General features: G+C 32.1%; 2 protein-coding genes and 1 pseudogene across 3 annotated transcripts; 1 reads left to right on the top strand and 2 right to left on the bottom strand.

Annotated features, from left to right (window-relative positions):
* Nucleotides 1-460: 460 nt before the first annotated feature.
* Nucleotides 461-4,831, bottom strand: LOC149519814 (homeobox-DDT domain protein RLT3-like; annotated as a pseudogene). The gene is made up of 10 exons (XR_016341071.1): nt 4,245-4,831; nt 4,081-4,145; nt 2,900-3,028; nt 2,436-2,642; nt 2,196-2,372; nt 1,588-1,648; nt 1,264-1,502; nt 991-1,054; nt 683-899; nt 461-549 (listed from the first exon to the last, which is right to left on the bottom strand). The product of XR_016341071.1 is annotated as a homeobox-DDT domain protein RLT3-like (transcript).
* A 143-nt stretch (nt 4,832-4,974) lies between these two features.
* Nucleotides 4,975-13,264, bottom strand: LOC111283926 (auxilin-related protein 2-like). The gene is made up of 8 exons (XM_022872611.2): nt 12,273-13,264; nt 8,710-10,354; nt 8,486-8,615; nt 8,284-8,384; nt 8,119-8,184; nt 7,248-7,337; nt 5,746-5,922; nt 4,975-5,537 (listed from the first exon to the last, which is right to left on the bottom strand). The coding sequence occupies exons 1-8, from the start codon at nt 12,875-12,877 to the stop codon at nt 5,499-5,501; spliced, it is 2,853 nt and encodes a 950-aa protein (XP_022728346.2). The 5' UTR covers nt 12,878-13,264; the 3' UTR covers nt 4,975-5,498.
* Nucleotides 13,265-19,029: 5,765 nt separating this feature from the next.
* LOC111283583 (uncharacterized) lies at nt 19,030-21,461 on the top strand. Its single transcript, XM_022872153.2, has 6 exons — nt 19,030-19,049; nt 19,187-19,325; nt 19,751-20,093; nt 20,207-20,339; nt 20,425-20,509; nt 20,898-21,461. The coding sequence occupies exons 2-6, from the start codon at nt 19,193-19,195 to the stop codon at nt 21,194-21,196; spliced, it is 993 nt and encodes a 330-aa protein (XP_022727888.2). The 5' UTR covers nt 19,030-19,049; nt 19,187-19,192; the 3' UTR covers nt 21,197-21,461.
* Nucleotides 21,462-22,509: the final 1,048 nt, after the last annotated feature.

Raw genomic sequence — 22,509 nt, 5'->3', positions numbered from 1 at the left:
AAAATTCAAAATTACAACTTAGCATGATTTTTTATTTTTTTTTTATTTTTCATTCAATCAACCCCATATATAAGTAAATTTGACAATTCGTATATCTAAATTATATAAAATATTAAAATTCATATATTTATATCGTATTTTATACGAAAATTACGCATCATAATTCATATTAACACGAAAATATGAAATATATTTTTTTAATTTTATTTAACTCATATATAGTTATTACTAAAATTTTAAACAGTATTATCTTCATATCTTATTTTCGTATCGTGTTCTTTATGACCTATTTCGCATCACCACGTTCATATTGTATCATCATGTCATGTTTTAGATTATTAGATGTAGACATAAAGCTTAATTTGTCGTTATAGTAATTTAAATTTTAATTCCGTAACTATATCAATTTATATATGTGATGTTTGATTAATATTGACAAATTATGTATTCACAAACGCATACTATCAACTTTTTTTTTTTAATATAAATTAAAAAAATATAGTTTCTCATTATTATCAACTGAAAACTCTGCTAACTTGGCCAGCAAATCTGGGAAAGCATAAACAAATTCCTTTTAGAAAACCAAAAATATAGCTTACATATGGACATGATAAAAACTAGAAATAAGACAGAAAAACTTGCTCAGGTATTCTTAAGTATATATCATGAACTACTAACCAACCTATGCAGAGGGAGCAACCGAGCACTCCACTGGTACCAAGATGATCCGAGAACGTCAATGCATTTGGTCTCGCTTGTAACTCCCTCAACTCCAACTCTTCATCCTCAACTAGCATCGCAAGTTGATCAAGACATTCATTTGGTATACTTCCTGCCAAAGCAAGTTCACATTTTTCTTTGCGTGGTTGCCTATGATTACCATCTTTGTTAGATTGCACCTGGCATAAAACAGGCAAGTGAACATTAATACCGCAGTCATGCAGAAGTAAAGCTAAAATGCAAAAATATAATAGAAAAAACCATAAGTACCTCTCTCCTTTTAATGGTGAACCTCCTCTTTTCCTGTAACTTCTTTTCCAACCTTCTCTGTTTCCAGAATGACAAGTTACAGTAAGTTTTGCACATAAAACCATTAAGATAAATCTAGGAAATGATCAACCAACAAGCAGAACCTGTGGGTTTTCAGGGAAGATTAAAAAAAGAACGGTTTTCTAGGAAGATTAAAAAATGAAAGGTTTTCTAGGAAGAGAAAAAAAAGATGTTAACACAAAATCTTGTGAGAGAAAAAATTGATAACTAACCATTAGAGATACTAATTGCTGCCGTCTTCTGTTCCAAGGTGGTTGCTTTCTCACTGCAGGACTAGATGTTTGAGGAACAACAATTTGTCGATTAGAAAAATCAACACCAGTAGGAATATCTCCACCCTCAGGGTTCACAACCCTCCAAATTGTCATCAAACCTTTTCCAATACCATATTTCTTCACTGGGGCACTCTCTTTACTATTGTTCTGATAGTCTATGTTGGTAAGCTCAGAAGCCTTAAATTCAAGAAGCAAAAAATAAAAGTAAGGAAACAGAAGAGATAGGAGCTGAAAGTGAACATCTTGAAAACATTCTTGATACCTTTCTCCTATTGGTTGCTCCTCTTTGCACTCTTTATCAGCAGTATGAGCAACTTTAGAACCTAAATATAGTATGAGTAAGTTTATTTGTATCGAAATACAGTGTGAACAAGCATAAATACTGGATAAAGAAAAAAAAATCAAACAAAACAAACTAGGTCATTCCAACCCTTCATTTTTCGTCAATTACCATTTTCAGACACATATCTAACATTTTATTGAAGTGGAAATGTTTATGGAGTGACAAAAACAAATGCTTGACACTTACTCCCAAGTCTGAGCTATATAGATTAAGAATAAACAGAAACAATAAGAAAGAATAAATTTCAAACATTCACTAGTTAGGCTGTATTTCACCAGTAATTGGTAAATGGTGATAAAAGGTACAAAATTTAACAAGGAAAATTAGTTTTTTACATCTTAGGAAAATAGCATCCTTGACAAGCTCAATTGATGAGCCCTAGAAACAAAAAGAGGCTTCCAGCATTAATTTTCATTTTGTAGCAAAACCACAAAATTAAGGTATCAAAGGAATAATCACCAGTCACCACATTAAATAGCACCAAATATCCACTAAGGCAACAAGGCTACAAGCTTCCAGTGGTATACCTTCACAGTGGCAGAAGGCCTGAGAAGGAAGAGAGTGAAATTCCACACCAAGTGGAGGACCATCCTTGTAAAATAGCTTCCTCAGAATGTACTGTGAAGATAACAAATCCAGAGGAAGAAGCATTTTCTTCTTTTTCTTGCCAAACCTGTCTTCACTAACCAAGGATGTGCCTCTATATCTTCAATATAGTGCAGCAACACTCTTTGACCTATTATGAACCAAAAGATCCGGTCCTTTAGGATTCTTTCTAGCAGAAGAAATGCTAGCAGCATTCCTTGATATAGGAGCAGGGAGTTTATTCATGGAATGGATTGGCAATATAATTCCATTATCCCTTTTATCCCCTCTCCTCTTCTCAACAAACCATCCCTTAACCTGCCTCAAAGTTAATCCTAAAGCTACAGCATAGCCTTCCATCTCCCTCTGCATAGAATATTTCTCATCTGCTTCACATGATAACACAAATAAGAAGTAAAAACAAAGGGTCAGACAGCAATCACATCAGTCAGCTGGATTCGTGGAAAAAATTAATAACTATCAAAGCCATGTCTGACACCCACTTCAGAAAAGGTTTTAGCTTAAATTTCAAAATATTTTATGAAATAATCTTAACAAGGTAGATTGAAAAACTTAACTAAGTCTCAAATTCTTTTCTAAAAAAATCTTTAATACTAAAAGAGAAAATATCCAGAGCCTTACACACCTTTATAGAAGCTCCGAAGAGCTTGAAGTTGAAGTGACGATTTCCTCTTCATTTTCGTAGCCCTCAAATTGATTACTCTAACTTAATTCAAATTCCGAAAAGCCGAAAACTCGAGCCATATTAAACATACTGCGAATTCCAAGCAAACAAAGAACAACCAATCAAGAACAGAAAAAATAAGACCAAAATACACCACCCAAAAGAATTAAAGGATTCCATCAGCAGTGGCAGGTATTGAGTATTATCATAATAAAAAAAATCATGTAAAAGGACAAATGTAAGATTGTTAATAGATACCATCATCATTAGAAAAATAAAGAAAAAAAAAAAAAAGGCACCCATTTCCCTGGAAACAAATAAGCTTCCCATTCCTTATTCCGAGCAAAGAAACTCCCCAGGATTTGAGTCTCTTAAAAAATCACAGATAGAAGAGAAAACAGTTAAGTGCAAAAGCCCAACTGGGTTAACCACTTGAATTGCAGATAATAAACATAAAATTACATGCATAAAGCGGCGGTTAAGTTAGTGATGATGATGAAGAAGAAGAAGAAGAAAAAAAAGGAAACACTTACTTAGAGGCAGGAAATGAGATAGAGAGAGATGAATGAAGAATAAAAAATAGGGAGGGTTGAGTTAAGAGCAGAAACAGTGCCAGAGATTTTTAAAAATGCCAGTACGGTTTTGGGTTTTATCATTTTCTTCTCTTTTTTCTGGCTCTGTGACTTGTTCAGCCCACGTCGACGCCGTCATTCTAAAATCCTACCCGGATGAATGAATATGGAAGACAAGTTTGGGCCGTAAGGATTAATTAGGCCCATTCCCTAAATTTATGTAGCCTTTTCAATTCTTCTTGACCCTCTTTAATGTAGCTTAAAAACATGGGCCCGAAACTGGAAGATAAATGCCCAAAAATCAAACGACCTTCCCTTAACACCCACCCAGTTCTACATTCGGTCTCACTTTCTAACAAATAATTATGGGTTTTCAATTATGTATTTTATGCTCAGGTTTCTGGTTTATTCCATTTATCTTTTGCTCTTATGTTCTGAATACTTACGGAAATTATTTAGTTGAAAATTGATGAATATATTGTTTAAGTTGCGTATGAAATGTAGTTGAGTGACTCTTGGTTTCAGTTCAAAATAAATATAAAAAAAAATGTAGTTCAGAGAAGACCCGACTTCGTTTGCTTTTGAAAATGCAGTTTCCCGGTGCCCAATCTCTTGATCAATGATCACAGGGTTCTCTGTTTTCATTCAAATCCACCTCTTTTATTTTTCTAGTTTTTAATATTTAACTCTATTGCAGTTATAATCTATATAAAAATTTTGGTGCTTGTAATTACCTTGGGTTCCAAAATGCCCACATCTTTATTGCTTTTGGACATGGGTTATGGCAAAAGCTCCCCCTTTGCTGCTTATCGGGGTTAACTTGAACTGTGAATATAAGATTTAGGTTCCTGATTAGTGGTGTTATCGGGTTCCCTGATCCTGATCCTTGTGTCACAAGATGAGACTTAAGCTTTAAGTTTGCGTGACTCTTGGATCCAAGAATGAACTCATCCAGTGTCCAAAATCAGCCTACCATTTGGCTTAGTGCTCAGGCACTCAATACTCCACGACTAGTCATCAAAGCTGCTGCTAACAACCCTGCACACCAGGTGCTTAAGGAAAGGCTAGAGAGAATGAGATATAAGGCAAGAGTAAGACTTGTATTACTTAGGTTCTGTTGTGTCCATTCTCAGGCCCAGACGCCGTACAAACCTGTAGCTGAAGTCCTGGCCCTTGACAATAGCATTAGAATAGATGTAAAGAACTATGGGACCTCCCAGGTAGCCTATGAGTGAACCACAAGATGGTCAGTGGCTCAAACCCCAGCAATCCAGACCGGCTCTAGGTGGAATAATCCTCGATACTAGATAGAAATTTCGCTGATGGATTTAGCTAATCTACACTACATGACAGCACTTAAAATTCTGGTCACATTCGAAAATTCTTATAATAAAAGCAAAATAACACTTCTATAGGGGATAAAAAATAAATATATAAAACTTGTTTAAAAGGGGCAACAGTACCAAAAAAATGATGATATACATGAATGATCCAACTCGGAGAAACCATCTAAACAATCATACTATTGTTTTGATATCAATAGAACATATTGGAATTCACTCAACATATCAAAGCTCTATTGCCACTAAAGGTGGGGAAAAGAAAAAATATACATATATTCTGAAAGAATTAATGCAAAAATCCCCTCATCTCATGCATATGGGGTGGATGATAGAACTTACCAATTCAATGAATTATAATCTACACCAACACAGAGATTCCAACTTTCCACGTGCATAGGCAGGATTAAGATTAAAGTACAGCAACCTGAACAAAAGAAGAGTACTTCAATCTTCACGTACCTTATGAGCCTTTGAAGCAGCACTCATATGCCACGCTTTAACAGCTGATGTAATGAATCAGCAAACCAAAGCAGACAACAGCAGCAGATATGAGAATTGTGGCTGCAGAAACAGTCATGCATTCAACTCCAAGGCATAGTTTGCCAAATGATGAATTTTTTGGCTACGTAGTCAACGAATCGAAACTCAGAAAAGCTCCTCTGAATTGAGCTTGTTCCAGGCTTCCTATTTAACATAGAAATGAACAAAATTGTGTGAGAAAGAAAACAATATGGAAAGAAATGGACCACTCATATGAGATGTTATTATACGAGCACAATTTCTAATCAAAGAAAATGTGACAAATAAAACTGGCAGTTAGTATAATTGAGGCTCTAATAGTTAAATAGCACACCAATGATAAAATCCTTCAGTCAAAACATTTATGAAGTACCTTGAGCAAGTCAAACACCTTCTCTGCAATATATTTCTGTTGAAGATTGGCACCTTTTTGCTGGACTTTATCTGGATGGATGCAAAGAGTCGCCTTTCTGTAAGCCTTTTTAACAGCTGCAGCTGTAATCAATTCCATCAAAGAAACAGGCTGCCAACCACATTCAGGCCAAAGAACCTAATCATCACGAACAGGTTCAGGAGTCAAATTAGTTAAAACAGTAATAAAATCACATTTTCATGAAATTTGTACTATTAAGACATTCGAATAAACAAAATGATGGACAGAAACAGTTTGTCATCCACTTTCAAAAAATCTCTTGTAATACATGTCTTCAAAATTACAGCAGTGCTGCTCATCATAAAAAAATTTAAACCTTCAGATGAATGTTGGCATAAGTAAGTACATGCAGGCACAGTAAAGCTCATTCTCAAGCAGTTCAACTTTTTTGAAGCACCATTAGTATACTCAAATAAGTATTTGCACGTGCAAGCACTTGTTGTGATGCAAGTGCTTGCAAGATGGGCAGAAAAGGAAAGAGTTAAAGAAGGTATGTTGGAATCTGCATTCCCTTTTTAAATACTATTAATGCTATAGTCTGCCTTACTAGCTGAAAAGACTATGAAATGCATTATGAAAGGTTTAAAAAGTTGTTTGTCCTATTTCTAGCATAACAAAATTAAACTAAAATGTTGGCAGCACTAAAGATAATTTTGCAACAGCTGTCCATATATTCTACAAGATTGTGTATTAGATCCCGCTTACTCTGAATCTATCTTACTCCATTTAGTAGGAAGGAAAGAAAGGGGAAAGGAAAGAAAAAGTTATGATGTAATGGTTAAGCTACAAAGTAGCACATGTTAATTAGCTCAACCATTACATTATAACTTTTTCTTTCCTTTCCCCTTTATTTCCTTCTAACTAAACATTAAAGTGGTTCAAGGAACTTTAACGCTCAAAAGTTAATGGCATGCCTGCCACATGGATAGTTCCTTAACTGGAAGAACAAAACTGCAAGAGGCAGATGGTAAACATCATGTAAGGGAAGAAGCTTTGAAGACATACTCAACTGCTTTTGTATCCTTAATTCTAAAAGTCTGCTAAATCGGACAGTCTAAAGATAACAAAATTGCAGCTGGACACCCGAAATTGTCAGTCCAACCTTTTCCTTTCAATTTTGAGTTATACTTAAAATCCCCATCACATGTATGGTATATCCATCAGACAAAAGAGCAGTACAGTGTACATAAAGATTTTGGCAACTTAAATAGGACGTTCTCAGGAAAAGCATAGAGTTCAAAAAGGTGGTGTTTTTTGTGTTAGAATTTATCTCAGTCAGTTTTCCTCCAACGACATATCTCATAATTTGCCTTAAAGTCATCTACCACATGTACAAAAGATCTAAAAAAAGTAGAATATCAGAAGGTGGAATTGAGGCAATGAAATGAGAACCATGCACGTAGAACAAACAAGATGAATGGTACTAATAAGTAATAACACACATATTGCAGTGTTGACAGTAGAGCACGCAAATTTCCCTCTTTCCCAGCAGCCCATCTCTTGATCTCAACATCTAGAGTTTCAGCGATTCTCTGAAATAATACCATAGATCAATATTAGACAGACAATAATTAAAAGAAAAACTTTTGCAGATGTATACATGTACGGTAGTAACACATAAATTTCCAGACATATTCTAACACAGCATAATGCTTTCATTACAGTAACTATTTCTTTCAAGGCATTATGTGCCATCATACATTCAATTACTTAAGCCAACCAAATCCAAATTAGCAGTGCAAGGCTAGTTGGGCAGGTTAATAAAATTTTAGGTTCATATTCAACATTAATTCCCCAGTCCTAACTCATCGCACTGGTGAAACTGGGGTTACAAAATTGAGACAAAAAGTAACGGCCAAGTTTTAACTTGTCATATAGTGTGGGAAGTCCAAACAAAATTATATTATTGGACTAAATACCCAGTTATCTGTTTTTCTCATATAAGGTTTATCCATAAATCAAAGCCACTCATTTCCTTTATACATTAGTCTCAACATTAAGTGAATACGTAAACTATCCTAGAGTCAACTTTACAAGTTAACCTTGACTCTAACTGAAGGAAGACTAAAGAAGAAGTGAAGAAAAAACAAAAGCAACCTCAGACCCAAACAACACTTGCAACTCATAAAATGCAATGCCATTGTGCAAAGTGTATGATATGAAGGTTGGGGCCAGCGCAAAATTCCTTTATGGTTGGATCCCTTCGAAAAATAAACTCAAATAAAAAACCCACTTAAGAAAACAAAAAGACAAGGAAAAAGAATAGAATGAACAATAATAACAAGAAAAAGGATATTCACTGAATCCCCTTACATGTCTCTCAGCTTGTTCCCTTTGCACTTGAAGGTCACGTTGATTTTTCTCAGTCAATGCCTTAGCCTGGATATGCAAACTCAATAGTAAACCAGGGCCAGCAAGCAGTTTATAACAGGACAGAAGAGCAAAGATAAATGAAATTGTGTAACAAAGAACACATACTGCACGCTCCTGAGTTCTTTGGAGGCGCTCCAACCTGGCTCTTCGCCTTTCTTCAGTTTCTCCTTCAATATCTTGGAACTCTCCAGATGATGATGCAGCAGCTTTAGCAAGCAAAGTAGTTTAGTCAGTTATCAACCATGGAGAAGAACAAATATGATATTACAAATTTACAAAGATCATTACACCTCAAATTTGCAAGTACCTCCAAAAATAGAACTGAGATCATCAACAATATTTGCAGTTGAAGAAGCTTTCCTCATGCTAGATGAGGCTCCAACAGATGTTCTAGCTACTTCAGGCCCTCCCTTGTTTTGTCCATCAAACAGGGGATCCTGCAAAAGCAAAATTTCAGGTTAGAAACCAGACAGTGCAATACTACAGCGTAAATCAGAAGATGAATACAGTATAAACTCCTTAGATTCTTACCGAAGAGTTAGCTCTTGGCCTTGGTACACTGCTGGGTCGAGAACCCATATTAAAAAAGGATTCACTATCATTGTCATTCCTTTGCTGGCTTGCCCTTGCAGGAGCAGCAGCTCTTTCTCGAGCATCTGCAGCAGCCCTCTCCACAGTAGCTCTTTCTGCTCTAAGCCTAGCTCCAGCTTCAACTTTTGCTGTTGCAGTCCTCTCCCGTGCTTCCCTTTCTCTCGCTTCTGCAGCAGCTCTTTCTGCTCTTTCTCTTGCCTCAGCTGCTGCCCTTTCACGAGCTTCTGCTTGTACTCTCAGCACTGCAGCCCTTTCAGCTCTAGCACGAGCTTCAGCAGCAGCTCTTTCACGTGCTTCTCTAGTAGCCCTTTCAACAGCTTGTCTGGCCCTCTCCCTTTCCCTCTCCATCTCCCTAGCTCGCTCCCTCTCTTTCTCAAGCCTTCTTTGTTGTCTCTCCTTCTCCTCCCTTTCCCTCTCCAATTCACGTCTCCTTTGCTCTTTCTCTTCCTCCTCCCTTTCCCTTTGCTGCCTCTCATGCTCCAGTCTCTCTTGCTTTTCTCTAACTTCTCTATCCAAAGCATCTTGCATAGCTCTCTCATCTTTATCCATTTGACCAGCTTCTTTATTTCTAGCAGCCTTCAAATTCTCTCTCTCCCTCATTTCCTTAGCATGCCTAAATTTAGCCTCTGCTCTATCCATTGCTTCTTTCATGGCAGCAGCAGATGCAGCAGATGCAGCAGCAACTGTGTTGGTCTCAAAATCATCACCAGGAAAAACTTTGGCCTGTTCGACATTATTCCATGCCCTACCCATTGCAAAATCTTCAAGTTCATCAATTTGGGATGTAACAGAGCTGCTTGCTGCAGCATGAGCTGACTGAGAGCTGTGTGAGTACTGAGTTGATTTTGGGAAGGAAGAAAATTCATCAACCTTCTTTTTTGCACTTGTGGAAGAAAATGAGCCTGTCACTGACTTTGAAACTCGTGGTGGTCTTGGAGGCGGGGGTCTTGAAGGGGGTGGAGCACTGGTAGGTTGGGTAAAAAGAGGAATCTCTGATACAGTGAGCCACACATTATCAAATGTGTCACAGTTCTCAGATCTTGGAGTTGTATTTACCTGGGAACTAGTCTCATTATAACCAACATTTGAGTAAGGAGGCGGGCTGGTAGTTCGACCAACAGAGCTATGAAAATCAGTTGACATACTGGGCATGTCAAACACAGATTGATGAGATTCCTGAAAATTGTCCATAGAAGGCATCCTCTTCTTTGTATAGTGCTCCTGGTCTTCATCATTTGGCTCTTTATTGGCAGGAATTTGTAGTCCATTTGCAGTTCTTAAAGGGCTCCTATCCTTCCCTCTTTTATTGATCTCAAACGACACAGAAGGTGCAGATTTTCCAAGACCATCAAGAGGATCTATATCATCAAATACTCCCCCACTTCCAGATGAACTTTCCACTCTTGAATTCCCAGATCCATTAAGTTTACTTATTTCTTCCAGGGGGCCTGGAAACAACCCTGAGGTTGAATCCGCCGGCTCGGATGTTGATTCAAAGACAACAAAAGGGTCCTCCATCAAATTTAAGCCAGTTTTGCTTGATTTTGAAGCTGGTTTCTGAGACTGGCCAGCCTCTGAAGTTGACCTGTCCATAGATGGAGCATGATATCAGCTAATATTTGCATGGTATAGCTAAGAATTATAAGAACAAGAGACAAATAAGACTGCATAGGACAAATATAGAACTGAAAAGGAAGATACATTATCTCAAGCCTCAAACAAATGCACCATAAACATATGTAGTCCTTTTAGTGCCCTTTCATCACACTTAAGTTAGAAGTAATGTGCACCAAGAGTTTCTTATTAAACAGAATCACAATTATAACAACAATAAGTTTTTATATGTTTGGTCTATTTACGTCTGTCATGTCTGGCTACAGATAAAATTTTTACAAAGTAAAAACACTGTGTATGATAACATTGAAATAATGACATTTACCAAAGTTTATGGTAAAAGCCCCATCCATATTTCTAACCATCAAATGATTTCTAAACTCAAAAAAGTTTATCTTACTTCATAAGAAAATCTTAAAGTTTCTAACAGTACCTATCATCCTAACTTAATTCCAACAACATTGGATAACCAACAGAATGATACCTGTCCAATCCAATTTAATCTAAAAAATTTGCCACCTTAAATGAGAAATAGAAATAAACAGAGGATGACAAGCATTCCTCAACTGACAAAAGAGATAACAGAGGCAGTAGATGACCAAAAGAGAATTTATAATGCTAAATCTTTATTCATGTGATAACTCTCCTAAGAAATCAAATCCATGCAATAGTGAGCCTGGTTTGACACACACTTGGTATAAACTCAAGCTACTTCAAAACTCCTTAAATCTGATTAGTTATCATACACCACAAAAGTAAGAATACAACTAATTTGGTATTAGTAAACATCGAAACTGAGTCATCTGGAGAAGCTATGGCTTGGTGACTTTTATATGTTAATTACCAACTTTGAGACTATGTCAAAGGTACAAAATGAGTATAAACTCTCACAAAGGAGTTGAAGACAACCGTAAACTTCTCATTTGGCAACTAAACATCCAGCAAGAAAAGTACAACTTTAAGCAGTCAAAACCCTATACTAATATTCCACCACACAACTACTCAAGAACTCATTTTCTTCCTTTTTTTTGTTGGGGGGGGGGGGGGGGGGGGGAGGGGGGGTAGGGATAGGGGTGGCTGAGAGAGATATGCTCAATGTATCCAATTCCATATGCATGTGCAGTATATTGTAATTAAAATTCCCAAAATACGGGTCTTAGGCTAGCCTCCCTAATCCTAAATGTAGATTTCTATGGTGTTTGCTGCTCCAAATGAGAAGCTCCCTCAAATGGTCAAATGAATCGATGTGAATATCTTCCGCAGTGGGAAAAAGAAAAATCCACATATTACAATATATCAACATTTTACAGAGCAGCAACCTCCATGAGATCAACATTCAGCTCAGATCATTCATAGTGTTGATAACTGCAATAGAATGTTGCTTGGATTGAACTAAATATATCATGTAAAAAGCTAAGGCTGTGCAGTTGAGAAACCAGACAATAAAGAACCACTAATTGATAAATAGGTCTAGAATCTACATGTCGTCCAGTCCATTTTTGCTAGTAAATATCCTTCTTTAGTCGCTTACCTGAAAATGCCAAAACATTTTTGGACAAACGATTAACTTATCAATATTTAGAACACACAAAACCAGTAAAACATAAACTTAATTAAAGTTTTACAGAAAACAAGAACTAATCTCAATCACATTCACATTAACCTACAAAAACCTGTAATTCAAATATACTCATTTCATTGAATACATTCCCCATTTTTATGATAAATGATGAAACATAAGCAGCCAAAACTACAACTAAATCTTAAAAACCGCAGTCTAGATTGCATGTTTAAGCATTTACGCAAAATATCATATATCACTCTTTAACATGAAAAGCCAGCACCAATACATAAATTGAAGTGTCCGCAAAGCAATGCGCATACAATACCTGGCAGTTGCAGGAGAGCTACTCCGACCGAAACCAGGAAATAAATCATCAAAAAGAGGTGCATCTTCCTCCACTCTCACTCTCTCACTCTTCGTCTTCGTCTCGACCTCTTTCCTCCCTAGATTCCCAAGCAGATCATCAAAAGGTGAGCTGTTCAGCGACTTATGCTTCGGATGAGGCGGAGACCCCGAGATCGTAAAAACGTCATCGTACTTAGAGGCCGATGCCGCGGAAGAGCTCTTGATCCCAGGCAATCCATCGAAAATATCGTCATCGTAAACAGGCTTGTCAAAAACCGGTGGCTTCGAGTCCTTGAAAAAGGAATCGTAATCGAACGACGATGTTTGCGCGGTTGTGGCCCGAGACTCGGAGGAGTATTTGGGAGGTCCACTGTGGAAGTCGTTAAACATGAGTCCGTCACGATCCTGATCGTCGAAAATGGAATTGGATGATGATTTGGCATTGCCGGATGAAGATCGGGTAAAATCGGATCGGAACCCGTAATTCGGACCCGAAGAAGGGTTTCTAGGGGGTGCCATCGGGGCCGACTTGCCTTGGGATTTGATCCCAAAATCTTTGGCTAATAAACCTGGAAAATCATCCATTTCAATTCGGATTCTTTGTACCAGACCGGTGGTTTTTTCTAATTTCGCCGCTGATTTGCTTAGTCGATCTCGCCCCTAAATTTCTGAGAAAGTTTAGATATGAGGAGACATAAAAGGAAACTAACAAGAAGGAAAAAAAAATGGAGGGCGAGGACTCAATTGTCAAATAATTCTGAGCAAAAATATAGAGAAATTAATTTTTGCTTATTTTTTAATTTGAAAAAAAAAAAAAAAAAAAAGGGGGTGAGAAACGGAGGGAGACAAGAATTTGCGTTTTGTCCTTTTTTTTTCTTTTGCTTTCTCCTTCTCTTCGTCTTCCCACTCACTGCTCTTTGTTTCCCTGACCCGATTTCCGTACCGGTTTTTCGCTTGTGTTTTCCATTTTTTTTATTAAATGCTTTTTTAGCTGTAAGAACTTTGAAAATATTTGTATTTCTGTACAAACCCATGAAAGATTTAAATGTTTGCGATTTTATCCCCGATCGCAAAACTCAATCATCGGTTAATCTTGATAAAATAATTATCAACCGAAATTCCAAATTTTCAAAAATAATACTTTATATATTTTTAAAGTTTTTAAATATTTATAAATAATTTTTAATTTATACCCTTTAATAACACTTTAATTTCATCATTGAGATAAAATATTCACTTAAATATGATTAGAAATTAATAAGAACAACAATAATCATAATAATTTACTAATAAAATTTGCAATTGTAGATAAAATATAGCCTAAATGGCTAACATTATAGTTCTAAATATTATCACTTTGAAATTCTTTTTTCTTCTTTTATAAATTTTTTGAATCTTTTTTTTTTTTATAAATTATGATGTACTTTTAATTTTCGCGTTCTAATCTGCCCTCTTTTTCTTCACATCAAAATATTTACTCACCTTTCACCTCTCTTTGTAGATATAATTTAGACATTTTAATATTTGAGATAATATTTAAATAAGTCTTAAAACTTGAATAAAAAATAAAAATAAGTCATCAATCTTTCATTACATTACATTAAATTATAATTTTTTATTTTATTATAATCAAAATCTTGATGTTATTAAATATTAAATATTTTGTTAAAATCTTCTTAGTTGGGTGATTAATTTATAAAAAATACTTATTTAGATTTATTTGGATAAACCATAACAAATATTTAGAATGTGATTGGTCTACAAAATTATAATAAGATATAATAAGATAATATTATGAGCATGATTAACTTAAATAATTTCATCTTATCTTATGTTCGTTGTATGTAAATATTAAGATATAATAATTTATTTATTGATCAAAATTATTATTTTTTAAAGTTTATATAATTTAAATTATTGATATAATTTTTAATGGTATAATAAGAAGTGTAATTTTAATCTCATGGATTAAAAATAATCCTCTCCATTTTGAGAGGATCGAATCATCTTATACCAAAATAATTATTAATTCTCCTTATGATTTTTTTTTTAGAAATATTATTTTTATGACAATTAGACTTTATTAATTTATTTTCAAGATTTAATGAAGTATAATTATAATGAAATAAATTTCATAATCTTAATTTCATACAATAACTCGACAGATTGAGGGATGATTTTATTTTTTAATAAAATTTAAAGATTTATTTGGATAATATTCAACTAAATTTTATTATTTTATGCTTTATTTTGCAAAGTCCGCCTTATTAATAAGAAAAAAAAAATGACAACGGTGTTATTTGGAGTCTCCTATTAATCAATTTATAATTTTGCAGTATAAATAAACCTTATGATATCCTATATAAAAAAAAATCCTCGTGATATCCTTTATATATATATATATATATATATATATATATAAAAACCATGACATTATAGATGTATGATTTTGCTATTGATGTTGGTAGATTATGGAAAGTGTCCAAAATTTACATTGAAATCTCTTTTCACTGCAAATTTAGTACTTTTAACCAAAATTTACAACCACTTGTAAGAGTGATTTACAATTTAGTGGGATTTAATTTTGTTATCCATTGTATGAGATTACGTATATGTTTTGATAAATATATATTATATTTAATGGCCAAAGGAAGGAAATTTCAAAATTTTTAATTATAACTATATCAAAAAGAGATTGCAGGAAAAGTATTTATGAATCAAATCGGACTGAATTGTATTTTATTAATCTTTTAAAAATTTTGTCAAATGATTAATCTTATCCAAATTCAAAAATTTTCGTCTAAAATTTAGTTATAGTTGGACTAAGGCCATGAGCTGAGCGAGAGATCTAACTAGAGCTACTAGACTAACTTAAGTTTAATTGTAGATTAATTTTTTTCTGTTCAAGTAGATATTGTTGTATGATTTTAAAGTTAAAAAAGTTAATTATAAAACAACATAAACACTTATTATAATTAATGAATTAAAAATTTATTTAATATATTATCAGTAAAATTTTTAACTTTATAAATAAAATTAAGAACCTAAAACATATCTGATTTTTTTAACTAATAATATTTTATTTTTCTAATATATTCTAAGGATATGTCTTATTATGGTAATCTTATTTGTAAAATTTAAAAACTTCAATAATATTATATTTGATCATTTTTTAAAAATAAATATTATATTTAAGAGGCTTTTAATTTCTCTCCAATTTTGCGGCACATTAGTATATGTTATATGAAAATCTATTAGTGCTTGTTTCTAACCCAAAAGTGTAAAAATTTAATATATGAATTTTTAAAATTTTTTCAACAAAATCCGTACTGTTGTTAGAAAATTTGATTTTATGGAGTTATTACCTACGTGTTAAAGATTAGGCTATGAATGAATTAAATATGAACGGATGAACTAATATTTTTAGTTTGTTCATTTTATTTTTAGATGTGTTTAAGCTTAATTCGTGTTTGGTAAGAAAATTATTTTATTTGTTTGAGTTTGATTCATTTAAATAACAAACACTCGTATTTGGTTCATGTTTGGTTTAATTAAATTAAACGAGTTTTTTTGTTAATTTTTTATGAACATTAAGCAAATGTATTTACGAACGTATATAAAATAATATTTTTATAAATAATAAATAAATTATAATCAAATAAATTTAAATAAATATAATTGAATCTTAAAATAAGATTAAAATAAAAGATAAAAATATAATTTTATTAATATTATTGTAAACGAACAACAAACAAACAACAATTGAATAAAAAATGAATAATAAATAAATAAAATTTAAACAAACTTTAAATAAACTTATTTACAAATATAAATTATTCAAATAAACATTTAATTGTATTTGATTCATTTAATAAATAAATATAAAAATATTATTTAAAATTATTTACTAAATTTAATAAATAAATAATAAATATATTTACGAATAATTCATCAAAAATTTATTAATTTATACAGCAAATTAAAGAAGCCCCACATAAGCGTTAGTTTTGATTGGCTTGATGGCAAATTGACAAACATGTAGCCTTTCCGGCTGGGCAAACAGCTCCCCTGTTTTATCGCTAATTTAGTCTTTTCTTCAGGTGTTTCAAATTTCATATCAATTATTTCCGCATCAAACTTGTCAATCATATCAGTTTTCTTTTTAGTGTTTTTTCTTTGTCCTTTTCTTTTATATGATGAATGACATTTTTCACTCACTCGACATAGTGTTGCCTGATTTGAAATCTCTTGTACATTTTCAGTCATAATCACAGGACTCCATTGGGGAACTGAAATGAAAGAAAGAATAAAAGGAAAAAAAAAAAACACCCAAGTTTCTTCAAGGAATCAGACAGATAATGCCATGATTGGGTGGGCATGTCTTGAACGCATGTAACCAAGGACATTTTGTGCATGAGATGATGAAGCCATGGTGACCGTTTCTTCCTCTGCCCCTTTTTTCTTTTTCTCCGTGTATAAGTTTTTAGTGCTCGAAGATAAGCAATATATAATTGAAGTTTGCAGATTATGCATATTATAGGATTACATATGATGTAGTTTTATTGATTTTATTTTTATCGGTAATGGCACTTTTTGTAAGGTCAAACAAAGATTTAAAACACAATACAATAATACATCATTAAAAAAATAAAAAAAGATATAAATATTATACGTTTAGTAATAATAATAATTCGAATTAGATTCGATTTGATTATTTTGGATAATATATAATATTACAAATTTTAAAAATTTTATTTGAATTTGAATTGATTTTATTTTATTTTTTAAATCGATATGATCTAAATTAAATTTTATTAATATAATTTAGTTCATTAATTTTTAAATTTTAAATTTTAAATTTTTTATATATTATTTAATATGATTTTTAGCATATTTAAATAGATTTATATATATAATAATTATTTTTATTTTATAAAAATAAAATATGTATATAAAAAATTAATAAAAATATATAATTTAGTTCAGTTCAATTTTTTCGATTTTTCACATCCCGATTCAAATTTTGATATAAATTTAATATATTTATTTAATATTTAAACTTAATCTGAATTAAATAAAAAAATCGATTCGATCAAAATCGAATATTATGATTTTGAATTGATTTTTATTTTTTTAGGTTTTTTTTCAACCTTAGATACATTTAAATTTTTAACAAAAAATATATATGAATTTAATAAAAATAAAAAAATTATATTTTAAGTAAATACATGAATTATAATACATAATTTTCATATATAATATAATAAATATATAAAATAATTATATTTTATAAAATATAAACTTACTGAATATAATCCAAGTTGCGTAATTCTGGAATTGGTACCATTACTCTGCGACGAGAATTTTGATTGCATTTGCAATAGCAAATGTGTTCTAATTTTTATGGGATTCATGTAGAGAAGACAATATAACTTAAAACCGATGGGTTTTGATTTGATCCAATCTGATCTAAGATCAATTTTGTTTTTTAATTAGGTATTGAATCGATTCAAATAATATAAAAAAATTTGATATCAGATCGAAATTGTATTTTAGACAAATTCAATCATACGTGATCTGATTGAATACGAGCTTGTTATTGCTGTCTTGCTTTTATTTTCTTTTATTATAGAGTTGAAAAAAAGTGGAGGAAAAATTAACATTTTAAATCTTTAACTTGAGAGGTATTCTAACGTATTAAGTAATGTATTTAAAGATTGGGATGACTATAAATTTTTTTAACAAATTATTTAAATCATAATAACACAATTATATTTTGTTATTCAAAATTAATTACGCACAATTCTCAAAATTTTTTTTTTTCATTTTGGTTTTACAAATGCAAGTGACTTTAGAATCGTATTTTGAAATTTGCAATTTAAATTTCCAAAATACATACCAATAATTTTTATTGTAAAGGTTTAACTGTAATTTATGCGAATGGTTCACGTGTAATAATAGTGTCAAATTGTTTCTAAAAAATTGAAAACACCATTTTTTTTTTTTTGTTTTCAACCATTTCCAAAACTTTATTTTCAGTTTTTTTTTTAAACAATCTATAAAATATTTTTTTATTTAAAATAAAATGAAATCGAAGACAAAAAATAAAAAATAAAAACATTACCAAACGACCCCTTATTAAATTAAATAGTTTTTTGATCAAGTTCCGAATCAAAATCTTAATGAAATAAAAATGGAAAGACACATGTTATGATCCATTAAAATCAACCAAATTGGAATTCCACAAATTATCTATGGTTCAATGAACCAAACAAAAAAAAAATCTTATGACCAATTAGTTTAAAAATATTTTATAGATATCAATTCCATATAAAGAAGGGTTTCGAAAAAAAAAAAATCAAAATAAAGGATAAACACTAAAATCCATATAGCTATAAATAGAAATATAGCGATTTATCCAACTATTATAATTTACAAAAAGAAAAAAATGTTACCTATTTTTAATAATTATTAATATAATACTTTATAAGAATTTCAAATACTTGTATTTGTATAAGAGTTGGACAAAAAAAATTTCACAGAAATAACTCAATAAGGAAGGTGGGTCGACACTCAAAATTTGCAACATTTTCTTTAAAAAGAAAAAAGAAATTATGATTTTTATCTGTGAAAATACAAATCCACCAACTTAATTGACTGTATATGTAACATATATGACCACAATTGCATCCATAAAGCATTTGCTTTCCAATTTGCAATATCACAAGTAAATTTCAGAAAAAAAAAAAAAAAAAAGGTTTTCTTTTAGGCTTTTTTTTTTTTAATTTTTATTATCTGATCATGATCATTCTTTATGCTCTTCAATTTTAATATGATTTTTTTTTTTTGCAATTTAATAGAATTTATATTCTTGTTTGAAATTTAAAATTCTAGAAACTCATGGAGAAGGGAAAGAAGCCAATCCAAGAAGAAGAAAATGGTTTTTTTTCTTTAAAGAATTATCAGCCTAATGTTGCCTCTTCATCATCAGAGCCTCCATTGAAGAAGTTCGATACTGTATTTGAACAACCAGGTAAACCATCCAACACTCAAATCTCTATTAGGGATGTGCCAAAAAAAATTTTAACTTGAACAGCAAATAGTCAATTTGAGTGAGATCGAGTTTTAATTAAAAAAATTATTGTATATTATGCCTAATTAATTATGTTTTGATTTATATTTATTTTTAAAAATTAAACATTTTTAAAATTTTCAAGTAGATTTTATATTAATTAAAAAACAATATTAAAAATTTTAAATAAATAAAATAAAATTTTAATTTCATTTGTGTTTATAAATAATTTGGTTCAATACACAAAAAACCCAAATACTTTTATTTAATCTTTTTTTTAAATAATGATATTTAATCGAAATTTTATTAAAATTGAACAGAATAAAAACCAAATGCACATCACATGATGATACTAATTAACTTGCATATGGTGCTTGACGACTCAGACTCAGCAGAAGGGACAGTGGTTTTGGATGCGACGGAGCAGACTGTTGACAATGGCGAGGAAGACCTCTTTTCCAAATCCCCGACGACCGATTCTGTTGATGATTCCCTAGCAGGGACCACCAAATCTTCGGTTACACCGTCACCAAATCCTGCATCAGTGACAGTAGCGCAGGTTGACAAGGTTATCATGGAGCAAATTGCTGTTCAAGGAACAGTTGTCTCAGCAGCCCCACCGGCACAATTGGCATCAGCTTCCGTAGGCAAGCCATTTGAACACAGGAAAGCCATGCTTCCTCAAGAGCTTGAAAACATTGCAAAAACTGATCCTAAGAGGGCAGCAAGGTATTGAATTTTAATGGAATTTAATGTTATTATGTATCTCATTGATGAACTGTATCTGTATAGTTTTGTTTATTATTTTCCAATGCTTGCTCATTTATTTTGAATCTGTAAAGGATTATGGCAAATCGGAGGTCAGCTAAGAGGTCCAAGGAGAAGCAGAAGCTGTATACCTTCACGCTTGAACATACGTTAAAGAAGTTGAAATCTCAAGCTGCTCAGACATCAGCTCGATTGGCCATATTGGGGGTAAATGATCAAACATAAAGTTTATCTGATTTCCACCATAACAGTTTGATAATATATTGTGTTTTTGTCTATACAAAATGTTCAGACAGAGACTAAATCCTTGATTTATGAAAATTCCAAACTCAAAGATCATGCAAAGGTCGCTAAGCAAATGATTGAGAAGCAAGAATGTAAGGATTTTCCTTTTGATTTGTTTAAATCTTCTTCTATGTACTCATATTCACTACAATTTATTATTCCCCTCATGTATTGCTGCTCAATGATGTTGTTTGAAGTGTGTTTTATGAATTTTGGCTGAAATTGATATAATCGGAGTAGGGTGATGACTGAAATGTATGCTTTAAACGAAAGTGATGGTTTTCTTTTAAAAGAAATTAATATATATATATATATTTATATTTGAAACAGTCAAAATTTGAACTTTTATTACTGAACTTAAAACTTCAGTATTTTGCATATCAGCAGATTACGTGACTGTTGGCACATTCCGAACCTCCCAGCAACATTTTCCCCTTGAAGTATAAACATATTCTTATGCTTTTTTTTTTTTTTTCACAGCAAAAAATAATGATATCAGAAAGGAGATTCAGTTTTATAAACATTTTCTAGCTAGACAAATGCGTGCTGCAGTTGGTGGAACCCCGATCAACTTAAATATTAATGCACCTTCAGTTAACGCTCTATCCATGGCTGCCCAACAAGGCTTGAATGTTCTGACTCAGAGCACCCGCCTGCACCGTGGATTGCAGCATGGTTTTCAACAGCAGCGAGCTGGACAAGCTCGCCAGCCACAGCACCATCAAAATCACTATCTGATGCGCAATGTGCAGGTGTGGCCTAGACATGTTCGAGAATAGAATTAAGCTAATATTGGAGTAAGAACTACACATTGAAGAAAAAACTTGGAATAACAGATGCCGGCTTTCCTTGTCTTCTTAGTTATGTGTGAAGTTTAAATTTCTGAAGAATCTGTGTGTTTGATTTGATGTAAAGAGTGCTAGATTATTGAGAACTTGGCTTTAATTCCTTAATTGTGTTTTTTGTGCTTTTCTCCTCTTCCTTTGGAAATTATTCATGAATAACAAGCCATTACATATGAGATATGGCCACGAATTATTTTAATTTTACTTATGCAGCCATCAACAAGTGATTAGTTCAATCGGTTAAATTTATTTTTTTTTACGAAAAGTTTTTGGGTTCGAGTCTTATTGGTAATCATTTGTTGAGATCATCTCAAATGCTCGACCTGCAGTAACCTGTCTTATACTATCAAATATGACACATTTTGTACCTATCTACTTTCGGATTTTTCTTACCAAAAAAAAAAAATTTACTTGTGCAGCCATGTGAAAACCAGCTAAATGTCTCCAAAAACTTGCATTGATCTCGTTGGGCGTCATTCACATCTTAGTTTTCATTCTTGACTTCATTTATAACTTATAAGTAGACGGTTTGCTTATGATTCATTTAGCAACGTGACTCTGACTTCATTTATAACTCTCGTTATGCCACAGTATTGTCTTCTGATTTGATCTTTATATATGACATCTCAATTCTATATTAAGAGATTTTCATGATCTGTTAAAATATATAAGTAAATATGTTTTTGTGCGATAAAATTATGAGATTTTCGAGTTAAAATGGATAATATATCATAGATTAGGTACGGATCTTCACAAATGATATCAAAGCGATTATTAATTGACGAGAGTTAAGTGCTACATCATGAGAGACACCTTTAAAATTCTAACGTCTAGTGTAATTTATATATGTTTTGTGTTGGATTTATCCAACATTTGATATGATTTGATGAATCTATATGTTTTGTGTTTTCGGTGGATTTATATGCTTTGTATTAGGTTTTACAAGAACATCAACTTTTAACAGAGAATTTATGATACTACAATCTCACATTGAGAGATTACAAAGATTTATTATAATATATAAGTAAGAGAATTTTTTGTGAGATAAAACAGTAAAATTTTTTTTATCAAAATAAATAATACTTTGTAAATTGAATACGAATTTCTCTTATAACGATAAAAATCTCTTTCACCGTATTGCCAAATGAATCCTTAGTAAATAATGAAAATGCACGAGGAGAATTATCTAATCAAAGAAAGCTAGCCCAAAGGCAAGTTCAAAGACCATAGTTGGTATCAAGTTGTGA

Source organism: Durio zibethinus, chromosome 3, assembly GCF_047325235.1.
Source record: "Durio zibethinus cultivar Kanyao isolate XHJ-2024 chromosome 3, ASM4732523v1, whole genome shotgun sequence".
NCBI classification, from domain to species: Eukaryota; Viridiplantae; Streptophyta; class Magnoliopsida; order Malvales; family Malvaceae; genus Durio; species Durio zibethinus.
Note: the sequence above shows the minus strand (reverse complement) of the source record. Positions and strands in the feature narration are given on the sequence as shown.